This window comes from Haplochromis burtoni, unplaced genomic scaffold (assembly GCF_018398535.1).
Source record: "Haplochromis burtoni strain Fernald_Lab_line unplaced genomic scaffold, NCSU_Asbu1 Contig_313, whole genome shotgun sequence".
Taxonomy (NCBI): domain Eukaryota; kingdom Metazoa; phylum Chordata; class Actinopteri; order Cichliformes; family Cichlidae; genus Haplochromis; species Haplochromis burtoni.
Window position 1 is genome coordinate 322,311 of NW_024582674.1, and position 16,057 is coordinate 338,367.

A 16,057-nucleotide genomic window follows, 5' to 3' on the forward strand; every position below is an offset into this window, starting at 1 on the left:
ACTCCTTCATGAACTTTGCTGGTCGTCCATCTTTCATTTGGATTTAAAGCTGTTTTGTTGTTTCTCTTAAAATTTTACATCTTTTGATATTTTAATCTTGTGACAAAGTGGATGAGCAGCTGCAATGCTCTCCATTTGTCCCATATGTGTTTACCTTTTATTTGCACATTATACACATTATTCTGTTTCTATGTATTTGCTATGATTTGCTATTTGTCATGTAACATTGCTGCACTCACTATCCCGGGTTTGTTTGCGGAAGCGTTCTGTTGCCGGCAAATTAAGGTAAATACTCAGTGACACGTTTCTTTATATTTTATTGTGTTACAGATTAAGTCATTTGTTCATACTTTGTTCTTCTCAGTCTTCACGTGGGTCAGGTGTGGGGAAACGCCCGCTTAGCATTTCCTCATTTTAAAGTCCTGATGATGTCACACATGACATCAGCAGGTCGAACCAAGTGGAGATGCTTCCTTTTGTTTGTGTCCAGGTCTGAAGGGATTTGTTGAATCTTTTTCTTTTCATTAATACTGCCATTTAGTTGTGTAAACGTGCATGTTAGAAGTGTGAGGTTTTGTGTCTTTTTTAATCATCTGTGTAGAGTTTTAGATCCCTCAGTGTGAGTGAGGGGTACTGGCTGGAAATTGATGGCCCTATTTAAAGCCAGTCTCTACCAGACTCAGATGAGAGAGGAGAGGTGAGCTGTGTCAACAGAGCCATGGTCTGTTGAGTTTTGTTAATTAAGTTACTTTGGGGGGAAGTTTTGTTAAGTTACACATTAAATTGAGTTCACTGTAAATAAATTGCTCACCTCTGGAAACCTGAAATGTCTACTAGTCTGCTTTCCTACCACCTTCCTTGACGTTCGAGTCTGACTACTTCACAAATCTACTTCTGAACTTTTTCAGTAACCACTGTCCAAAGTGGAGTTTGTATATTTTAAAAGCATGAACAAAAGAAAAAGGATGAAAAATATAAAAAGTCAGGGAGGAGCTGCATTAAATGTGGTTTTCAGGGAAATCTGTGAAACAATAGTAGAAAAGCAGTGATGCGAACCCTGCAGCCCATTCAGAATGTATTAAATCAAGACTACGACAACTTCTAACCTGAGGATGTCCTTCTCTACCTCTGAAGCAGGCCTTCCTCATCCTCCCAGCTGCCTCTTGAGCCTTCAGATATCTACAGTTTTAATAATGCCCTGTAACTGTAAACATCTGAAACAGGGTCATTGCTGTGAGGCAGGAGAGGGCATGCAGACGTGTTTTAACGACGAAGATCTCAGACGTCTGACGTACGTTCACTCGCACCACCGTTAAATGTAAACGAGGGTCTCTGAACCTCCTGACTCAGTCGGCCAGAGGTCAACGCTGTGAGTCAGAGCTGAGTCACGAGTCCATGCCGCTCTGACCAATCAGAGCACAGAGAGACGGAGCTGGAGGGCCTTACAGAGCTGATGGTAAAAACCAGCTGGGGTCTTCTAAAAGATGACCGAACATTTGGAGGTCTGCCAGTTTAAAGTCTTTTAAAATGAATCGAGCTTCTCAGACGCATGATACTCAATCTGTCCATGTTAGCATGCATGCAACTGCTAGCTAACATTAGCTGAGGGTTGGATTTGAACCTCCAAATCAAAGAACTCCTTCACGAATCAAATGTTCACAAAAATCAAATCTGATGGTCTTTGTTTGAGAAAACTGTCTTTGTTCTGGCTAATGTTGGCTAACAGAGTGCTTAATACCCAAGATAGCAGCTAGCTGGCTAATACTGTCTCTGTGTGAAGCTACATCAGCGTTAGCGTTTGTCTTCATTTTTCAGGGGTTGGGTCTATAACCTGGTGTTTTGAGTTTATTTTGTATTTTTGTTTTTCTTATGTTAGATTGCTTTAATGTTAAGTTTTTGTGTTATTTAGTTAGGGTTTATTCAAGCGATTTATTCTAGTTTGTGTTTCTTCCATGTCTCGTGTTTATGAGTCTTTTCCTGTCTTCTGTGTAAGTCTCTCGTGTCCTCTGTGTTTAATGTTTAATTATGCTTTCGTCTCCCTTATCTGTCCCCATGTCTCTCCTTGTGTTTCTCCCCAGTCTGTCATGTCTGCGTGTTTCCATGTTCTACTGTCAAGCTTGTGTTGTCATGTCTACATTTCATAATGTTTCCTGTTTTATTTTGAAAGTCCTGTGTTTCCATGTTCAGCATGTTTAGTTTTACTTCCCTTGTGGCATCAGGTTCATTTGTGCCAGCTGTGTTTCCCAGGTGTCTCCCTCATCACCCTTCTGTGTATTTAAGTCCGCTGTCTCCTTCTGTTCGGCGTCGGGTCGTTTGTTTTTCTAGCCTCGAGTACTTCGAGTCACAGGATTATTTTCGAGCTTGGGTTCAGGTTCACAGTTTTCATGGTTAATCCTGGCTTCCTCAGTTTAGGTTATAATGTAGTTTGGACGTTGCCTTTCGTTCCTACGTTCCTCTATCAGCCGTAGTTCTGCCCGTCGTGTTTTCCTGCTTTTGGGTCAGCACCACAGGCACAGTTTATGTTTATGTTGTCAATTTGTGATTAGTAAACTGTATTTTGTCATGAAAGGACCAAAGATTTTCAGGGCACAAAAACACATTTAATACCACAGTAAACATGTTCAGTTGCCGTGGTTTTCCATCGCTCGGGCAACGTTGCTTCCCCAGAAAGGAAAACGACTCTGAAAGTTTACTTTGTCTTTACAATCGAGATTAAAATCTGAGCACTTAATAAATCTTAGATCATCTTTGCTGATGAAACACTGACACTGGAGTCACACTGATTCATACCTGTTTTGATCATAATTGATTGATCATCTATTAACTGTTGAACCAGTGATGGCAATGAGGCTGAAAAGACGATAATATACATTTGACCGTGCAGGTCAACTGTATATGCAGGCCTCCATGCAGGTCTGGTGTTTATGACGGAGGTTTGTCTCTGTCATCACTGTGGAGGGGTTTTGGTCCACTCGTCCATGCTGCGTTGCTTCAGCTTATTCAGCTTTGCAGCATTCGTGTACGCACAGCCTCTCGCCAGGTTGCATGCAGTGCATGGACCTCTGTCCTGCTGATGACCCAGTTTTCTCCAAGTTCTCTCAGTGACTGCAAGACGCCCAAACCCTGATCCCTCCACCGCCGTGCTGACAGCTATTGTGAGGTGTTTGGTTTCCTCCAAACGTGGTGCTGTGCATTATAAACAAACAGCTCCACTTTGGTCTCATTTCTTCTTCCTTCAGGTGCAGCTCTGCAAAGTGAAGCTGTAATTTTTTTTTTTGCTTTCTCCTGCAACCCAAACAGTCCATCCTCGTTCAGCCTTTGTCTAATTGTGCTGTCATGAACTTTAACCTGCTAACTGTAGAGTCTGGTTTTGGGGTTTTCTGCACACTTAGGAAGATTGTGGAATTGTGTTTACACACCTGAATGTTCCAGACCTTCAAAATGCCAAAAACTTCAGCTTTTACAGAGACGATCACACTGATGGTGATCAGTTAATCAATGCAATTGATTAGCAGCACCTGGCTGCTGCTCATCCTCTTAATTCTTGTGGAAGCAGTAAGGATGGACGCTTTCACAGGACTGCGCAGGCAGTCAGCAGGTCCCTCGGGTCAGGAGAGGTGGGGCCGGTTATTCTCAGTTTCTGTTTCATTTTGCAGTTTTCTCTGGTCTGAGTTTCAACTCTATAAATAAGCGACTCACCTGGCAGAGTCACCTCACCTGCCTGACTTCCCTTCACTGATATTTGACTAAGACTACATAAAGCAAGTCGCCTTTCATGGTTTTAAATTAATATGTAACACAGTTTCACAATGAAATGCAGAAATTTCCTTCAGCAACACTGGAAATGATGAGTCAGAAACCAGAATTCAAACAGGATTAATCTGCTTAGAAATTTAATACGAGCTCAGCAAAAACAAATAAATGTCCTGCTCAAGGTCAAATATCAGGACTTACAGAAGATTAAAATAGTTAAAAATGGCAGCCAACAGAAAAAAGCAGAAATAAAGTTTCTCCTAATCTGTAGTTCTGATGCTTATCAGATAAAGACGGACTGAAAGCTTCCGTCAGCACTGGGAAGTCTGAGGGATCTTCCAGGAAGGGGGACGCTACTTTCCAGACATCTGATTGGCCAGTGGGTATAGGTTTTGTTCCTGCAGGTCTCTAATCTCAAGCATAACCGACAAACAGACTTCTAAATTCATAACATGACAGGTTGGTGTAATTTCAGCTGATCAATTATTGTCATTTATTGGTGACGTACTACACTGTCATTGCAAACATGTTGGATTTGTGTTTGTTCCTGTTCTGCTGAGGAGTCTTCAGCAGTGAGTAAGCGACAGTTTACCGCAGCCTGTGTGTCACACTGTCAGCAGTGTGTGTTCGGACTGTTTAACAGTCAGGACTGCTGACAGCGGCTGAAATATTCACCATTTCATTACATCTGTCATCACTGTTTGAGCTCTGTGAGCTTTAAAGTGGAGTTAACACTCTGTAAAATACTCCATCCTGTACTTCTGTCAGTCATTCAGAGGCTAAAAAACTTTCTGCACATTTAGAAGGTTTTACTTATGCAGCTGATTCATAAAACCAATTATAACCAAAGGAAATCCACCAAATATCAGCCTGAAGCTCCAACCGTGGGAAGCTTCCCAGCAAACATGGTAGGAACAGCGATGGTATCGTCCCAGTAAAAACTGGTCTCTGTAGCACTGCGAGAACCGAAGCACAGATGAATGATTGTGATCAGAACCTGTTTTTATATTTGAACCACACTTTGAGGCCATTAAGCTTACCTTACATCTAAATTCTATCCTACTTGTTGCCATGGTAAACTGACCATGTCTGGACTGTCACAGGTCAAAGGTTATTTGATGTCCAGCAGATGGTGAAATTCCTTCTTTGTCATCAGCACATTTTTCATTTTGGAACCTTTTTCAACCCAGACTGGACAGCAAGAGAAGCTGGGCAGCTGTTCATCGATGTGTTTGCTGGGTTGTATCGATGAAGCTCATTTGGATTTGAAGTTTTGTTGGTGTTCGGGTCATTTTCCAACAACCTGCTGGTGAGTTTCCATGATGTGAGCTCATTCTGCTTTGGAGACTTTTGAGAAGTTTAACATCTGGATGCTACGCAGAGGAATAGCTGAAGATTCCCAAACAGCAAACGTTTTGAAGTTCAGTAACCATCAGCTGATCTTTTCTCTGTGTCTGATGTTGGTTCCAAAATGAAAACTGGGCAGATGTTGAAGATGTTACGTCCTGGACATCTTAGTTGAATGTCCACCTTGAACATAGCTTGATGTCCTTCAGGAATGTTGCTATAGGTTTTTCTCGAGTGCCTTCTGGACATCCTTCTCTGCCTTCGGATTCTGATCTGATATTTTTATTTAATGTCTGCTGAATGTCCTTCTTGGACTTTCTAACAACAGGAAATCTGTGTTAAGTTGTTGTTTTTTAATTTAAACCTTCTTGATTGAGAGAATTGAGCAAAATTCCAACCTTTGGGGATGTTTGTCCCCCCACTGATCTGACAGACTACACACTGCTTAGGTCATATAACAGGTTTCATATCAATGATATCAGGGACAGAGGATGATTCCTGTGACAGTCCAGATATGTTAAATTCACCATACAAATGAGACATTTTACTCATACATCACTATAACTGGTTTCAGTCTTTTCCTCTGGTGATACTGGTCTGCCTGAGATGGCTTTTTGTGGCCAAATTACTCATCAATCAAATTGTATTGGGTTTAAAGAGACAGAAACATGCATTTTATTTCTACATTACAATGAACAAATCAAAGGTTTTGTCCCATCTGTGGGTTGGTGTTGGCGACCGGTATTGAGATAACATCAACATTTCATGCTTGCTTGGATTTTCTTAAATTATTTTGTAATCCATGCACTGCTTTTTCCTCCAGTTTCAGAACTGGTGGTTCTTTGCATATCCCATCACGTCCTGGTAGGTAGGCGAGGGGATGTAGCGCTCGCACAGCGACCCCTCCAGGCTGGGACCGCACACGACAGACAGGCGGACCACCACTGAGCCGTGCTTCAGCTTGAACTTCTTGTTGATGTTTCGACCCATCGTGGGGATGACAGACACTTTCCCCAGCAGGTCATCGTCCCAGATGCTGTCCCGATCCCAAACCTCGAAAACAACGGGTCTGTGGAGGAAACACAGAAGCACTACATCAGAGATCACCTGAGTCTACTTGTGCTTCTCTAAGCTACTGTTTAGGAAATCTTTTATTTTGGTTCTTGAATACCTCACGCTCTTTTTGATTTGGACATTTTAACATGCAAATCTATGAGGACTGACTCACTGCTGGAACCTCAGGTGAACGCTAGAGAAACTGCAGGTTTTGGTTTACCACCCATAGAGTGGCTGTAAGTCTCAGATCTTGCAGAAACTGAAATTGATTAGTAATAATTAGTGTTGCTCACTTTCGTTCTTTGAGGTTAATGCTTCCAAAAGTAAAGAGGTAGTTCCACTGGGGGAAGTTGTTGTTCCAGATCACTGGCGTCGTGCCTCCTTGGTTGTTGTAGAAAACTTTAACATATCCGTCTGTCTTGCTGAAATAGTCGCCCCACAGTGCCTCAGCTCGGACCACCGTCACGTTCATCTGAGCTACACCTGCCGCAGCAGGACAGCAATGGGAGTCAACCATTCGATGACCTTGACACTGGCACGCGCAGTTCTGCTTCCGGTGGCCAATCTTGCAGTTGGCGGGGCAGTGGAGCGGCTTGGCGCTTGTGAGAATGTAGTCACTGATGGCGTCTCGCAGGCTGGCCTTTAGGATGGGATTGTCTCTTATCTAACAAAGACAATAGAGCTTTTAAATAATCTGGTTGAGGCTGAAAGTAACAGAGTAAAACCAACAGACTGAATGAGGCTCAGACTGATGCTAAAAGGCAGCTAAACTGATGCAAGTTATATTTGGTTAAAAAAAACAACGATGCTCTTAAGTTTCTACTTGATATCTTTAAACTGTACACGTGTCTGTATGCAGACAGAACAAATGTGACCTGAATATTGTGACAGTTTGTGTAAACATTGCTTCGGCCTTTAAAATGTGAGCAGAATATAATGCTTGGGGATTTAACTAGCTATTAAAATCTGTTATTAAAACTATAACCATATTTGTATAAATCGCACATAAAAAACAGCCCCCCCCAAAAAAATACATGTAAGCATTAAAAAAACGTCACTTTAATAAGAAAAACTCAAGACTTGGTTGGGCTTTTCTTCACATGATGCATAGATATATTTTAGAGCAGCAGCACCCTCTAGTTGCTGAAGTAGTTGTGAACATGGCATAAGGAGGAGGTTAGGGTGGAGAGATGGGTCACCCAAACAAACTTTCATTTTTAATTCACAGTCAGCAGTCAGATTTCTTTTAACCGTGACTTTTATGACTCAAACTGCCATGGTTACCCAAACCCAACCAAAACCATCTGAAGACATTTAAAGGGAAATAATAACTTTATCAGCTCAGTTTACCCTTCATTTGTTCCTCACCAATAAGTGCAGAGGGCTGATCTGGTAGGAAACCACTCCTGGGACACTCTTCAGAGACGCAAGCCATTTCTTATACCCCTCAGACCCTCTGGGATTGAACAGGATGTCCGTTATACCCCCATCTCCGCCCAGCACCTGGGTCTTCCTGTCGGAGAAGGCCGTACTGAAGGTTGAAGCGGTTTTAAGGCTCTTGCTCTTCCGGCGGCAGAACTCACTGGAGGCGTGAACAGGGATGCCCTTAATGGTTGCGCTGGCTTCGGCAGACAGACAGGTGCTGACAGCCTGGATTGACAGTCCAGACATGGAGGTTTGGCAGGTCCGGATTGCGGTCATGGAGTGAACCCGACCCCCGAGTTGAACTCTGCGGATAAAGTGGGTCCCGTAGATGGAGATAAACTGACGGAAGGCGGAGGTGTTTTTGTGATCATAGGTGGAGGGAAGGTTCTTCAGGGAGACCTCAAACTCTTTGCTCAGTGGGGGACGGGAGTGAAGACGGAAGCTGACGGTAAAGAAGGTAAGGGTTGACTGAGGCATGCAAGAATACAGCCACACAGGAGCACAGAGGAGGGACACCTTTTCAGGACCGACACAAACAGTCACCTGGATAGGTGACGTCAGGACGAGAGAATCAAACTCACGTGTAGTATTTGCATTTGAATTCGTGGCTAGTGAAGCTAAACTTATCACTCCGGCTGCGAGACTCTGCAAACGTTGATGACATGGAGTGAGATCCTCCGATGGCGACACCAGCAATTCCCTTAATGCCGAGGCCCACCTGAGAAGAGGTATACCAGAAACATGAGACATGGTACTCAGAGAGTGTTGAAATCAACATCAACAAGAGAATTTAGCATAAGCGAGGATCGTGTTTAACTTCCAGGGAAGAGCAAAGCGAAGAGTTTGATGTGGTCCCTTTGATCTGATTTACGTGTTGATTCTATGTTTTATTTCAAAATCATAGTCCAATATTTCTGTTAACCATGACCGCAGTGCTGGACTGAGACCATCAGAATTTACAGAGCTCAGAGATCACGTGAGCAGTAGACTCGGAGTTTGTATTCCAGGACAAAGTGAGTGTATTTTGTTCAAAAATGGACCAATATCTATTTCCTAAAGCTTGTCTTACACCATTACCCCCCCCCCCACCACCATAGAATAGATTAAAATTAAAGTGCTCAGTTTGTGATTAATTTGAAAGCTGTTGAAATAATTAAGCTGAGCATTTTGTTAAGAGATTGATGCTGACACGAGTGTTTTATTATAACATAAAAATATAATACTAATTAAAAAAAGTGTTGCAGCTCTCTCTTTATTATTATTAATCGCCTAATTCAGTCAGTCAACTGTATGGTTTCCCTGTCAACCGATACAACCAATGTAAAACTAGGAAATCAGTAATTATCATAATAATCTTTATTTCATTTAAAAGTTAAATATATGCCAAACGCTAATACAAGTGTCCATAAAACACTTAAAATTAAAAAATAATTAAGGACTGCTGAAAATATGAGAGAGTGTTATTAAAAAGTTTTGGGATTATATATTATTTTGAATTTGGAAACTTTTAAACGTTTACAGGATTATAATTTTCTTAAACAGTGTGAATTGGGATGACTGGGACATGAAGTTGAAGCAGCATTTCATCTGATTAATGTAAATCAAATTACTTTAGGGTGGGGTAAATATTCATAGGTGTGTTATCAGTGTTATGTCCTGTCCACCCTGTTACCTGTGGGGGTTTTCCCCCAGGCTCAGGTCGCCCCCTGCTGGACATTAATAGAATGCAAGCTTAATGGGCTTCTGTCCATCTTTTATATGCAGTTTGTGTGTGTTATTTGCTGAAGTCAGAAACTCTTCAACCTTCCAGCTGACTCCCAGCGATGAACTCCTCTCCTTCATCACTGACTGGCTGGACTCAAAGAGCTTGCTGCTGAGGCTGTGCTCGCACTGCACCTGAGGACAGAGAGCACGCTGGGTGATGCTGTTCATGTCGACATAAACACCATGTTTACTCTCCAAAGAGGAGAAAAGGGGGTTGGCTAGAACTTCTGTTATGTTATAACTTCTTCAAGTTAGAGAGACAAGTGACTGTAAAGTGGAAACAGCTTGCAGGACAGAAACAACTGGATTACACTGCTAACACATCTGTACAGACACATGCTAACACAAAGCTAGCAAAGAAAACACAGTGAACATAAGAATAAATGCATGCAGACCCGAGCACAGCAGCCAGAGCCTGAAGGTCAACAGGTAACAAAGGCAGTGATGATCAGCCTGCAGCTTCTGTTTCTACCTGTTTAAGTGTTCACTGTAAAATCACCATGGCAACCTCTTTGAAGTCTCTTTGGGCTGATGTTCATCTTTGCTTTGTGCTTTCAGCTTTGAGCTCATATGTAAAAACTAAAAGAAAGCTTGTACACGTGTCCTCATTAGCATTGGGATTTGTGTTGGTCTGCGGGGCAACAGAAGCTGCTGGTTGGCAATTGTTGATTAGCTCCCACGGAGACGCCGAAGGAACTGAACAAGGTGGCCATGGATTTAGGATTCAGTGGGGCAGGAAGGATGCTTAACAGGGTCGGGACCTTTCATGGACTCCATGGTGAGGATGTTGAAAGATTATAAAGAGATTATAGAGATTATACAAGATTATAAAGAATGACTTCATCAGTGATGTACTGAAATGGTTGATGACACGGGGTGGCGATGAAGATGGTGTCAGTTGTGTCATCACCTGTAAAGGTCAAACTGAGGCTGGTGATGATTTTAGCACTGTGTGTCCAGTAAGAACTCCAGCAGGCAAAGCAGAAACAGCTGGAGAAAGAAAAGAAACACTCAGCAACCTGCACTTTGTGAAACTCCGTGGCCACGGAATATGAACCACCTCCAAGGAACTTGGTAAGGCACGGGGAAGAATCAGATCTTACTCTGAGCACATCCCAAGGACATCAGCAGACGCTGAACCAAAGTTGAGACAATAGTGATGTTTTACATGTGCTTCACATCAGCTCCCTGACAACGTTTAGTGCAGCCACAAGCCGAGGAGGAAGCATCTGAAGGCATTTTCAAAATTTGAACGGCGTTCCGATGTCTGATGAAAATCTTCTGGGGCATTTGCGTATGGAGGCCAAAGCCAGCAGAGGTGACTGTTTGTACTTTGAGAAGCAGTTCCTGCATATGGATCCTGAACGTGGTTATGATGTGGCAAACGATTATTGCATTACTTTGGTAAGGAGCTCCGGAGTGCTGCTGGCTGGACAGAAAGACCTTTGCTGCCGTCAGTGCTTAAGATGAAGAACCCGAATTTCTGCAGAAGTTGACACCAAATGCAATAAGAGCAGAAATGTGAAAGCTGAGGAAATAAGAATATTTAGAGACATTAACCTAAACTTTGTTTGGTTTTATTGCTTTCATTTAAACATCTATCGATTTAGAAAAATATTAAGAATGAAATCTGTAAGATTACAACAACAAAAAGGAAGTGTCATCAGACTCTGTGTTGTGTCATATTTTTGTGTTAGCGCATGTCGTACATTTTAATTACTTTTTTAACCCTGTTGGAATTATTGTGCGAATTATTTTGAAATATTTAAAACAAAGTTTAAAGAATGAAGTCAGTCATGCAAGCGCATGTTGACAGTGCGAGAATGACATCAAATAGATGTGAATATTATTTTTTCTTTCAAGAAGTCAGTTTTAATAGTTCACATAAGCTGTCTGCATAAATAAAACGTGTGAATGTGCTGACCTTGATGCGCCAGTCGAGCACTGAAACGGGCAGCTTCTGGATCTGTGGGAGGAGGACAGCATTTCTCTGTGAGTGAGCAGAAACAGCAGCGGCACGACTGAAACTGCTGAAAGAGCTTTGGGAGGGAGGCACCTGGTTGAGGAGGCGGTTGTGGCACACGGTGCAGTTCCCCTGAGCACCCCCCACCATGTAGTCCTTCACGTTGACCACAAGGGCCCCGCTGGTCTGCAGCTTCACCACATCGAAACCCTCGCCGACCAGATTGTGACCCGGCACGAAGGGGACCTTCTGACACTCGGTGAACGAGCTGGTCTGACACCCCAGACAGAGAGGGAGGAAGACGAGGAGGAGGAAGGAGGACAGCATCGCAGCTGGGAGGAAGAAGAAAGTCAATCGCTTACATGTTTCAGATCAGCAAGCACATTTCAACATTAGACAAAGATAACCCGGGCTGGACGGGTCGATCATAATTCATGCTGCAGAATAATTCCAAGTCAACAGGAACCCGGAACACTTAAGGTCAGAGGTCGACATTCAACAATAAAAAAGAGAATGCCAGCCCACATGAAGGGTTTGGCCTAGAAGACTGAGATGCTTCGTGTTGGAAAACCCTCCAAGAGTGGGCGAAAAATCCCCCACAGTGACGTGAAAAACTCACTGAAGGAATAACTGACTGCAGCTGCTGCTGCCGCGGGGGAACAGCCATCAGGGTTGGGGGGCAGTTTGCACACAGGGCAGGTAGGTTTGACATGTTTGTTCCCTTAATGAATGAAATCGTCTTTTAAAACTGCATTTTGTGTTTACTTTGTTATCATTGTTCAATATTACGATGAGTTTGAAGATGTGAAACATTAAAGTGTGAAAAACATACGAAAAATAAAACTTTCTCACACCATCGTTTCTGCGTGTGTGATCAGCTACGTGTGCAGATGACACACATATATAATCATTTATTCTATGAGAGCAGGATATGACATCACGTAAAACACGATTCAGATACAAAATCAGCAATTTCATTGATCTCTGACATCTGTGTCGATCTATATATAAATAGATCGTATATATATGTGAATGAAATCATTTTATATTTCAGAATTTACATTTTTCATGAGAAAATATTAAAAAAATAATGTTTCTATTTGTTTTAAATGTAAAGTTTTAAACAACATTTAAACATTTTATTTGAATTCATTTTTGTATTTCTGTCTATATCCTGTGTTTTCTGTCACATAAAAGCCAATTTGACATTTTATAACTTTGACATATACGATGCAGATTTAAAAAAAAAACAAGTAAAAATAATTCTGTGTTTTTTAGATATTTAAAGTTACATTAGCGTTAAAAACATCAGAAATGAGAAAGGCGGCTGACCTGCTGATGATGGCGATCAGTGAAGTCTGCTGTGCGAGGAGCAGCGTTTAAACCCAGACGTGGCTGCGTGATCACACCTCCACACAGTGAAGAAAGTGTCGCACTTCTTCAGTGTTTGACGTGTTCGACAAAATATCCGTTTGCAGTTTCAGCTTTTCTGGGCTGAAGTGTTTGGTGGTGGACGACCGATCGCACTGCCAGAACCACCCAAAGAACCTTTGACTTTGGGACACAGTCTAACCATCGTCCCCTCCTTTGTAAACTTCTGCCTTTTCCATTCTTTTGGGAATCTAATATTTCTGTTAAGTCTACAAGGTGTAAAGTTTTTAGTGAAACATGTGTCTGAACCATATCCGTCCTTTGGCTTTGATCATCGCTGAATGATTTCTGCCTCACTAACCTCCTGAACGTGACGCTTCTACAGTTATTAGTTAGAAAATACTTTGAGATTTGTTCAAGTCATCAGCTGTGGAGTCTCAACCTGCAATAATCATAACATTAATACTCACTTTATTAATTCCCTTCTTACTGGATGATTAATAATTCAATTAAATGACTGAAACATTGCGACCTTTGACCTTTCTGTGTTTCTCATAACTAATCATCATTAGAGTGAGTACCTCTGCAGTTTGCAGGTCAGGTGTGTTAAAGCCCAAAGGTCAGCTCCATCTCAGACTCCACAGGCCTCAGTCAAAGGTTAAAGGTTAAAGTTCATGGCAACACAATTAGAAACAGACTGAACAACACAGCTTGTTAGTAAGAGCTCTTCACACACGGCAGCCTTATAGGAGTGAAGGAGACCAGGAGGCTGTGTGTGTGTGTGTGTGTGTGTGTGTGTGTGTGTGTGTACATGTGTGTGTACATGTGTGTGTGTGTGTGTACATGTGTGTGTGTGTGTGTGTGTGTGTGTGTGTGTGTGTACATGTGTGTGTACATGCGTGTGTGTACGTGCATGCATGATGTGTGTGTGTGTGTACATGTGTGTGTGTGTGTGTGTGTGTGTGTGTGTGTGTGTGTGTGTGTGTGTTGTACGTGTGCTGTGTGTGTCGTGTTGTGTTTTAGTGTGTGTGTGTGTGTTTGTGTGTGTGTGTGCGTGTGTGTTGTGTGTGTGTGTGTGTGTGTTGTACACTTGTATTTACAACAAAATGGGTGGCATTCACCTTTAAACGCTTTCCATAACAAACACAGTTCAGGGTCTAGGTTGTTATCTTTTTAAGGCAGGAGTGCCACCAAGTGGTAAGTCTGTGCAGTACATCAGGTAATGTCTTTTCTTTGTTTACATGTGTGTTAGAGGGCGATCGTGGCTCAAGAGTTGGGAGTTCGCCTTGTAATCGGAAGGTTGCCGGTTCGAGCCCCGGCTTGGACAGTCTCGGTCGTTGTGTCCTTGGGCAAGACACTTCACCCGTTGCCTACTGGTGGTGGTCAGAGGGCCCGGTGGCGCCAGTGTCCGGCAGCCTCGCCTCTGTCAGTGCGCCCCAGGGTGGCTGTGGCTACGATGTAGCTGCCATCACAAGTGTGTGGATGGGTGGGTGTGTAAAGCGCTATATAAATACAGGCCATTTACCGTGTGTGTGTGTGTGTGTGTATGCACAGACTCAGCAGAAAAGTTGCAGTTGTAGTCAAACTGTTGTCACGACTGTGAAACCACGAAAACAACTTCCTGAAGAAGTGATGACAGTTTCTACACCAATTCACAACAACAGTCACCTCAGTGTCAATGTCAGAGAGAAACCCACCAATCAGACGATTCCACCCGAGCAGCACTCAGTGACAGTGGGGAGGAAGAACTCCCTTTTAACAGGAACAATCTGGAGATGTTAATTAATTAAATTATTTATTTGTTTTTTTAAATGTAAAGATTAATTTAAAAACTAATTAAATTAATAATATTTATGAAACATCCAACAGGACTTCAAACAACTTCAGAAACAAAAATGTAAAAACATTACAAAAATTACAATTTAACACTGCATCAAAAATATGAAAACACCTTTAAAAAACAAAAACAAATACATGGTGGGCAACATGGAAAAAGCCAAAGAGACACTTTTAAATAAAAGAGCAAATGAAAAGTGGGATTTTTTACAAGAATATTAAAGTTTTATTTTTTAAAACTTCACCATGTTTGAGTTAAATCACAGCTGCTAAATATCCTCCTGTCCTCCTACGATACAGCTTTAAAGATGAGAAGAAACATGAAAGGAAGAAAGAAATTTAAAAAATGTAAAAAACAGACGGAGAAACGTGTAAAATTCTGAATTCAGAAAAAGTAAAAATACTCCAAAGATTACAGTTTTAGGTCCTTTGAAGACTTCCTCCTCCTGATGTCTCTCTGCTGTCTCTTCTGCCCCCTGCTGGTCTGTTGTCACATTGCAGCAGACTTTCACCTTGGAGGAGGCTGAAGGGCAGTGTGTGTGTGTGTGTGTGTGTGTGTGTGTGTGTGTGTGTGTGTGTGTGTTCTTCCATCTCTGTGAGGACTCTCTTTCAGTGCAGCTAAACCTGTTCCTTGGAGTCCGGTGTGCACCCTCCAGCAGCTCCGTAAATGTGAAACCTGGACTCATCGTCCCTGTAAGGACTAAAAATGAAACCAGTCCTCACAAAGACAGCCTGACGAGCGCGCACACACACAGTGGGGTTTCCATCCCTTCCTGTGGCCTTCTCTGCACTGATCGTTCCTCTTTTATCTTTTGTTTCACTTCCACAGTTCATGTGTCTGTCAAAGCCAGAAATTTAAAAGCCAGAAATGAAACTGAGTGCGTGAGCTTTGGTCCCAGAGCTCAACTGAGTTTCCTCTCCTTATACTACAGCACTGTTTGACAGTCTGAGAGGAGCAAACACAGCCTCACAGTTCATTAACCAGATGTGTTTTTTATGTTTTAAAATGTTTAAAGATGTTTGAATAGACTTGGAAGAAAAGGTTTTATTATTCCTTTTACTCCTAAAACCATCATAACACTGTAACTTATTTTAATATTTAAAGTAAGTATTAATTAGACGGACCAGATGTCAGCTCTTCCTCATCATTTTAACCCTTCAACAGAATCATCCAGTCGACTGGTTGTAAAATTACAAAACAATTCTCATGTTTTGGGAACAATTTGAGTTTCCTCCCTGGTGTAAACAGTAACGGAGTTACAGCCATTAAAAATGGCCGAGCACCGAGCCAATGGTAACAAACGCTAACCTCTAAACTTGTTTGGCTCCTGCACTTCATTTTTTCCCGTCTCTGAACATCCGTCACCCGGCGGCTGGTTTCTCCACGCTTCCTCACGGCCATGAGTCAAAGTTTCGTCTTTCTCTCAGAGTTCATGGCTGATGTGGAGCGAGGGGCCCGCTCCATTTTACGAGGCCTATGTGCGCTCGACTCCTGTAGTTACAGGGATTTTACTGCCTGTGCCTTGGACACCGGCCCGGGAA

The 16,057-nt window shown here is 42.4% G+C and overlaps 1 protein-coding gene across 2 annotated transcripts; it reads right to left on the bottom strand.

Moving 5' to 3' along the window:
* Nucleotides 1-3,865: 3,865 nt before the first annotated feature.
* Nucleotides 3,866-12,152, bottom strand: prf1.3 (perforin 1.3). 2 transcript variants are annotated; one of them, XM_005947149.2, is made up of 7 exons: nucleotides 11,402-12,151; nucleotides 11,270-11,311; nucleotides 9,385-9,477; nucleotides 8,163-8,299; nucleotides 7,525-8,023; nucleotides 6,450-6,820; nucleotides 3,866-6,169 (listed from the first exon to the last, which is right to left on the bottom strand). In XM_005947149.2, exons 1-7 carry the CDS (start codon nucleotides 11,633-11,635, stop codon nucleotides 5,926-5,928), a joined length of 1,620 nt encoding a protein of 539 aa, XP_005947211.1. In that variant the 5' UTR covers nucleotides 11,636-12,151; the 3' UTR covers nucleotides 3,866-5,925. The 2 variants fall into 2 exon arrangements, with proteins under 2 accessions (XP_005947211.1, XP_042084176.1); XM_042228242.1 differs by having other exon boundaries at nucleotides 11,270-12,152.
* Between the last annotated feature and the right edge of the window lie 3,905 nt (nucleotides 12,153-16,057).

Bases quoted from the DNA above. Each gene is read 5' to 3' on its own strand.
- prf1.3 (XM_042228242.1), bottom strand. From the start codon at position 11,635: ATGCTGTCCTCCTTCCTCCTCCTCGTCTTCCTCCCTCTCTGTCTGGGG. The intron at 9,478-11,269 runs GTCAGCACATTC...CTCTGTCCTCAG, and splicing joins TGCTCGACTGGCGCATCAAG to GTGCAGTGCGAGCACAGCCT. The intron at 6,170-6,449 runs GTGAGCAACACT...TTTCCTCCACAG, and splicing joins ATTAACCTCAAAGAACGAAA to ACCCGTTGTTTTCGAGGTTT.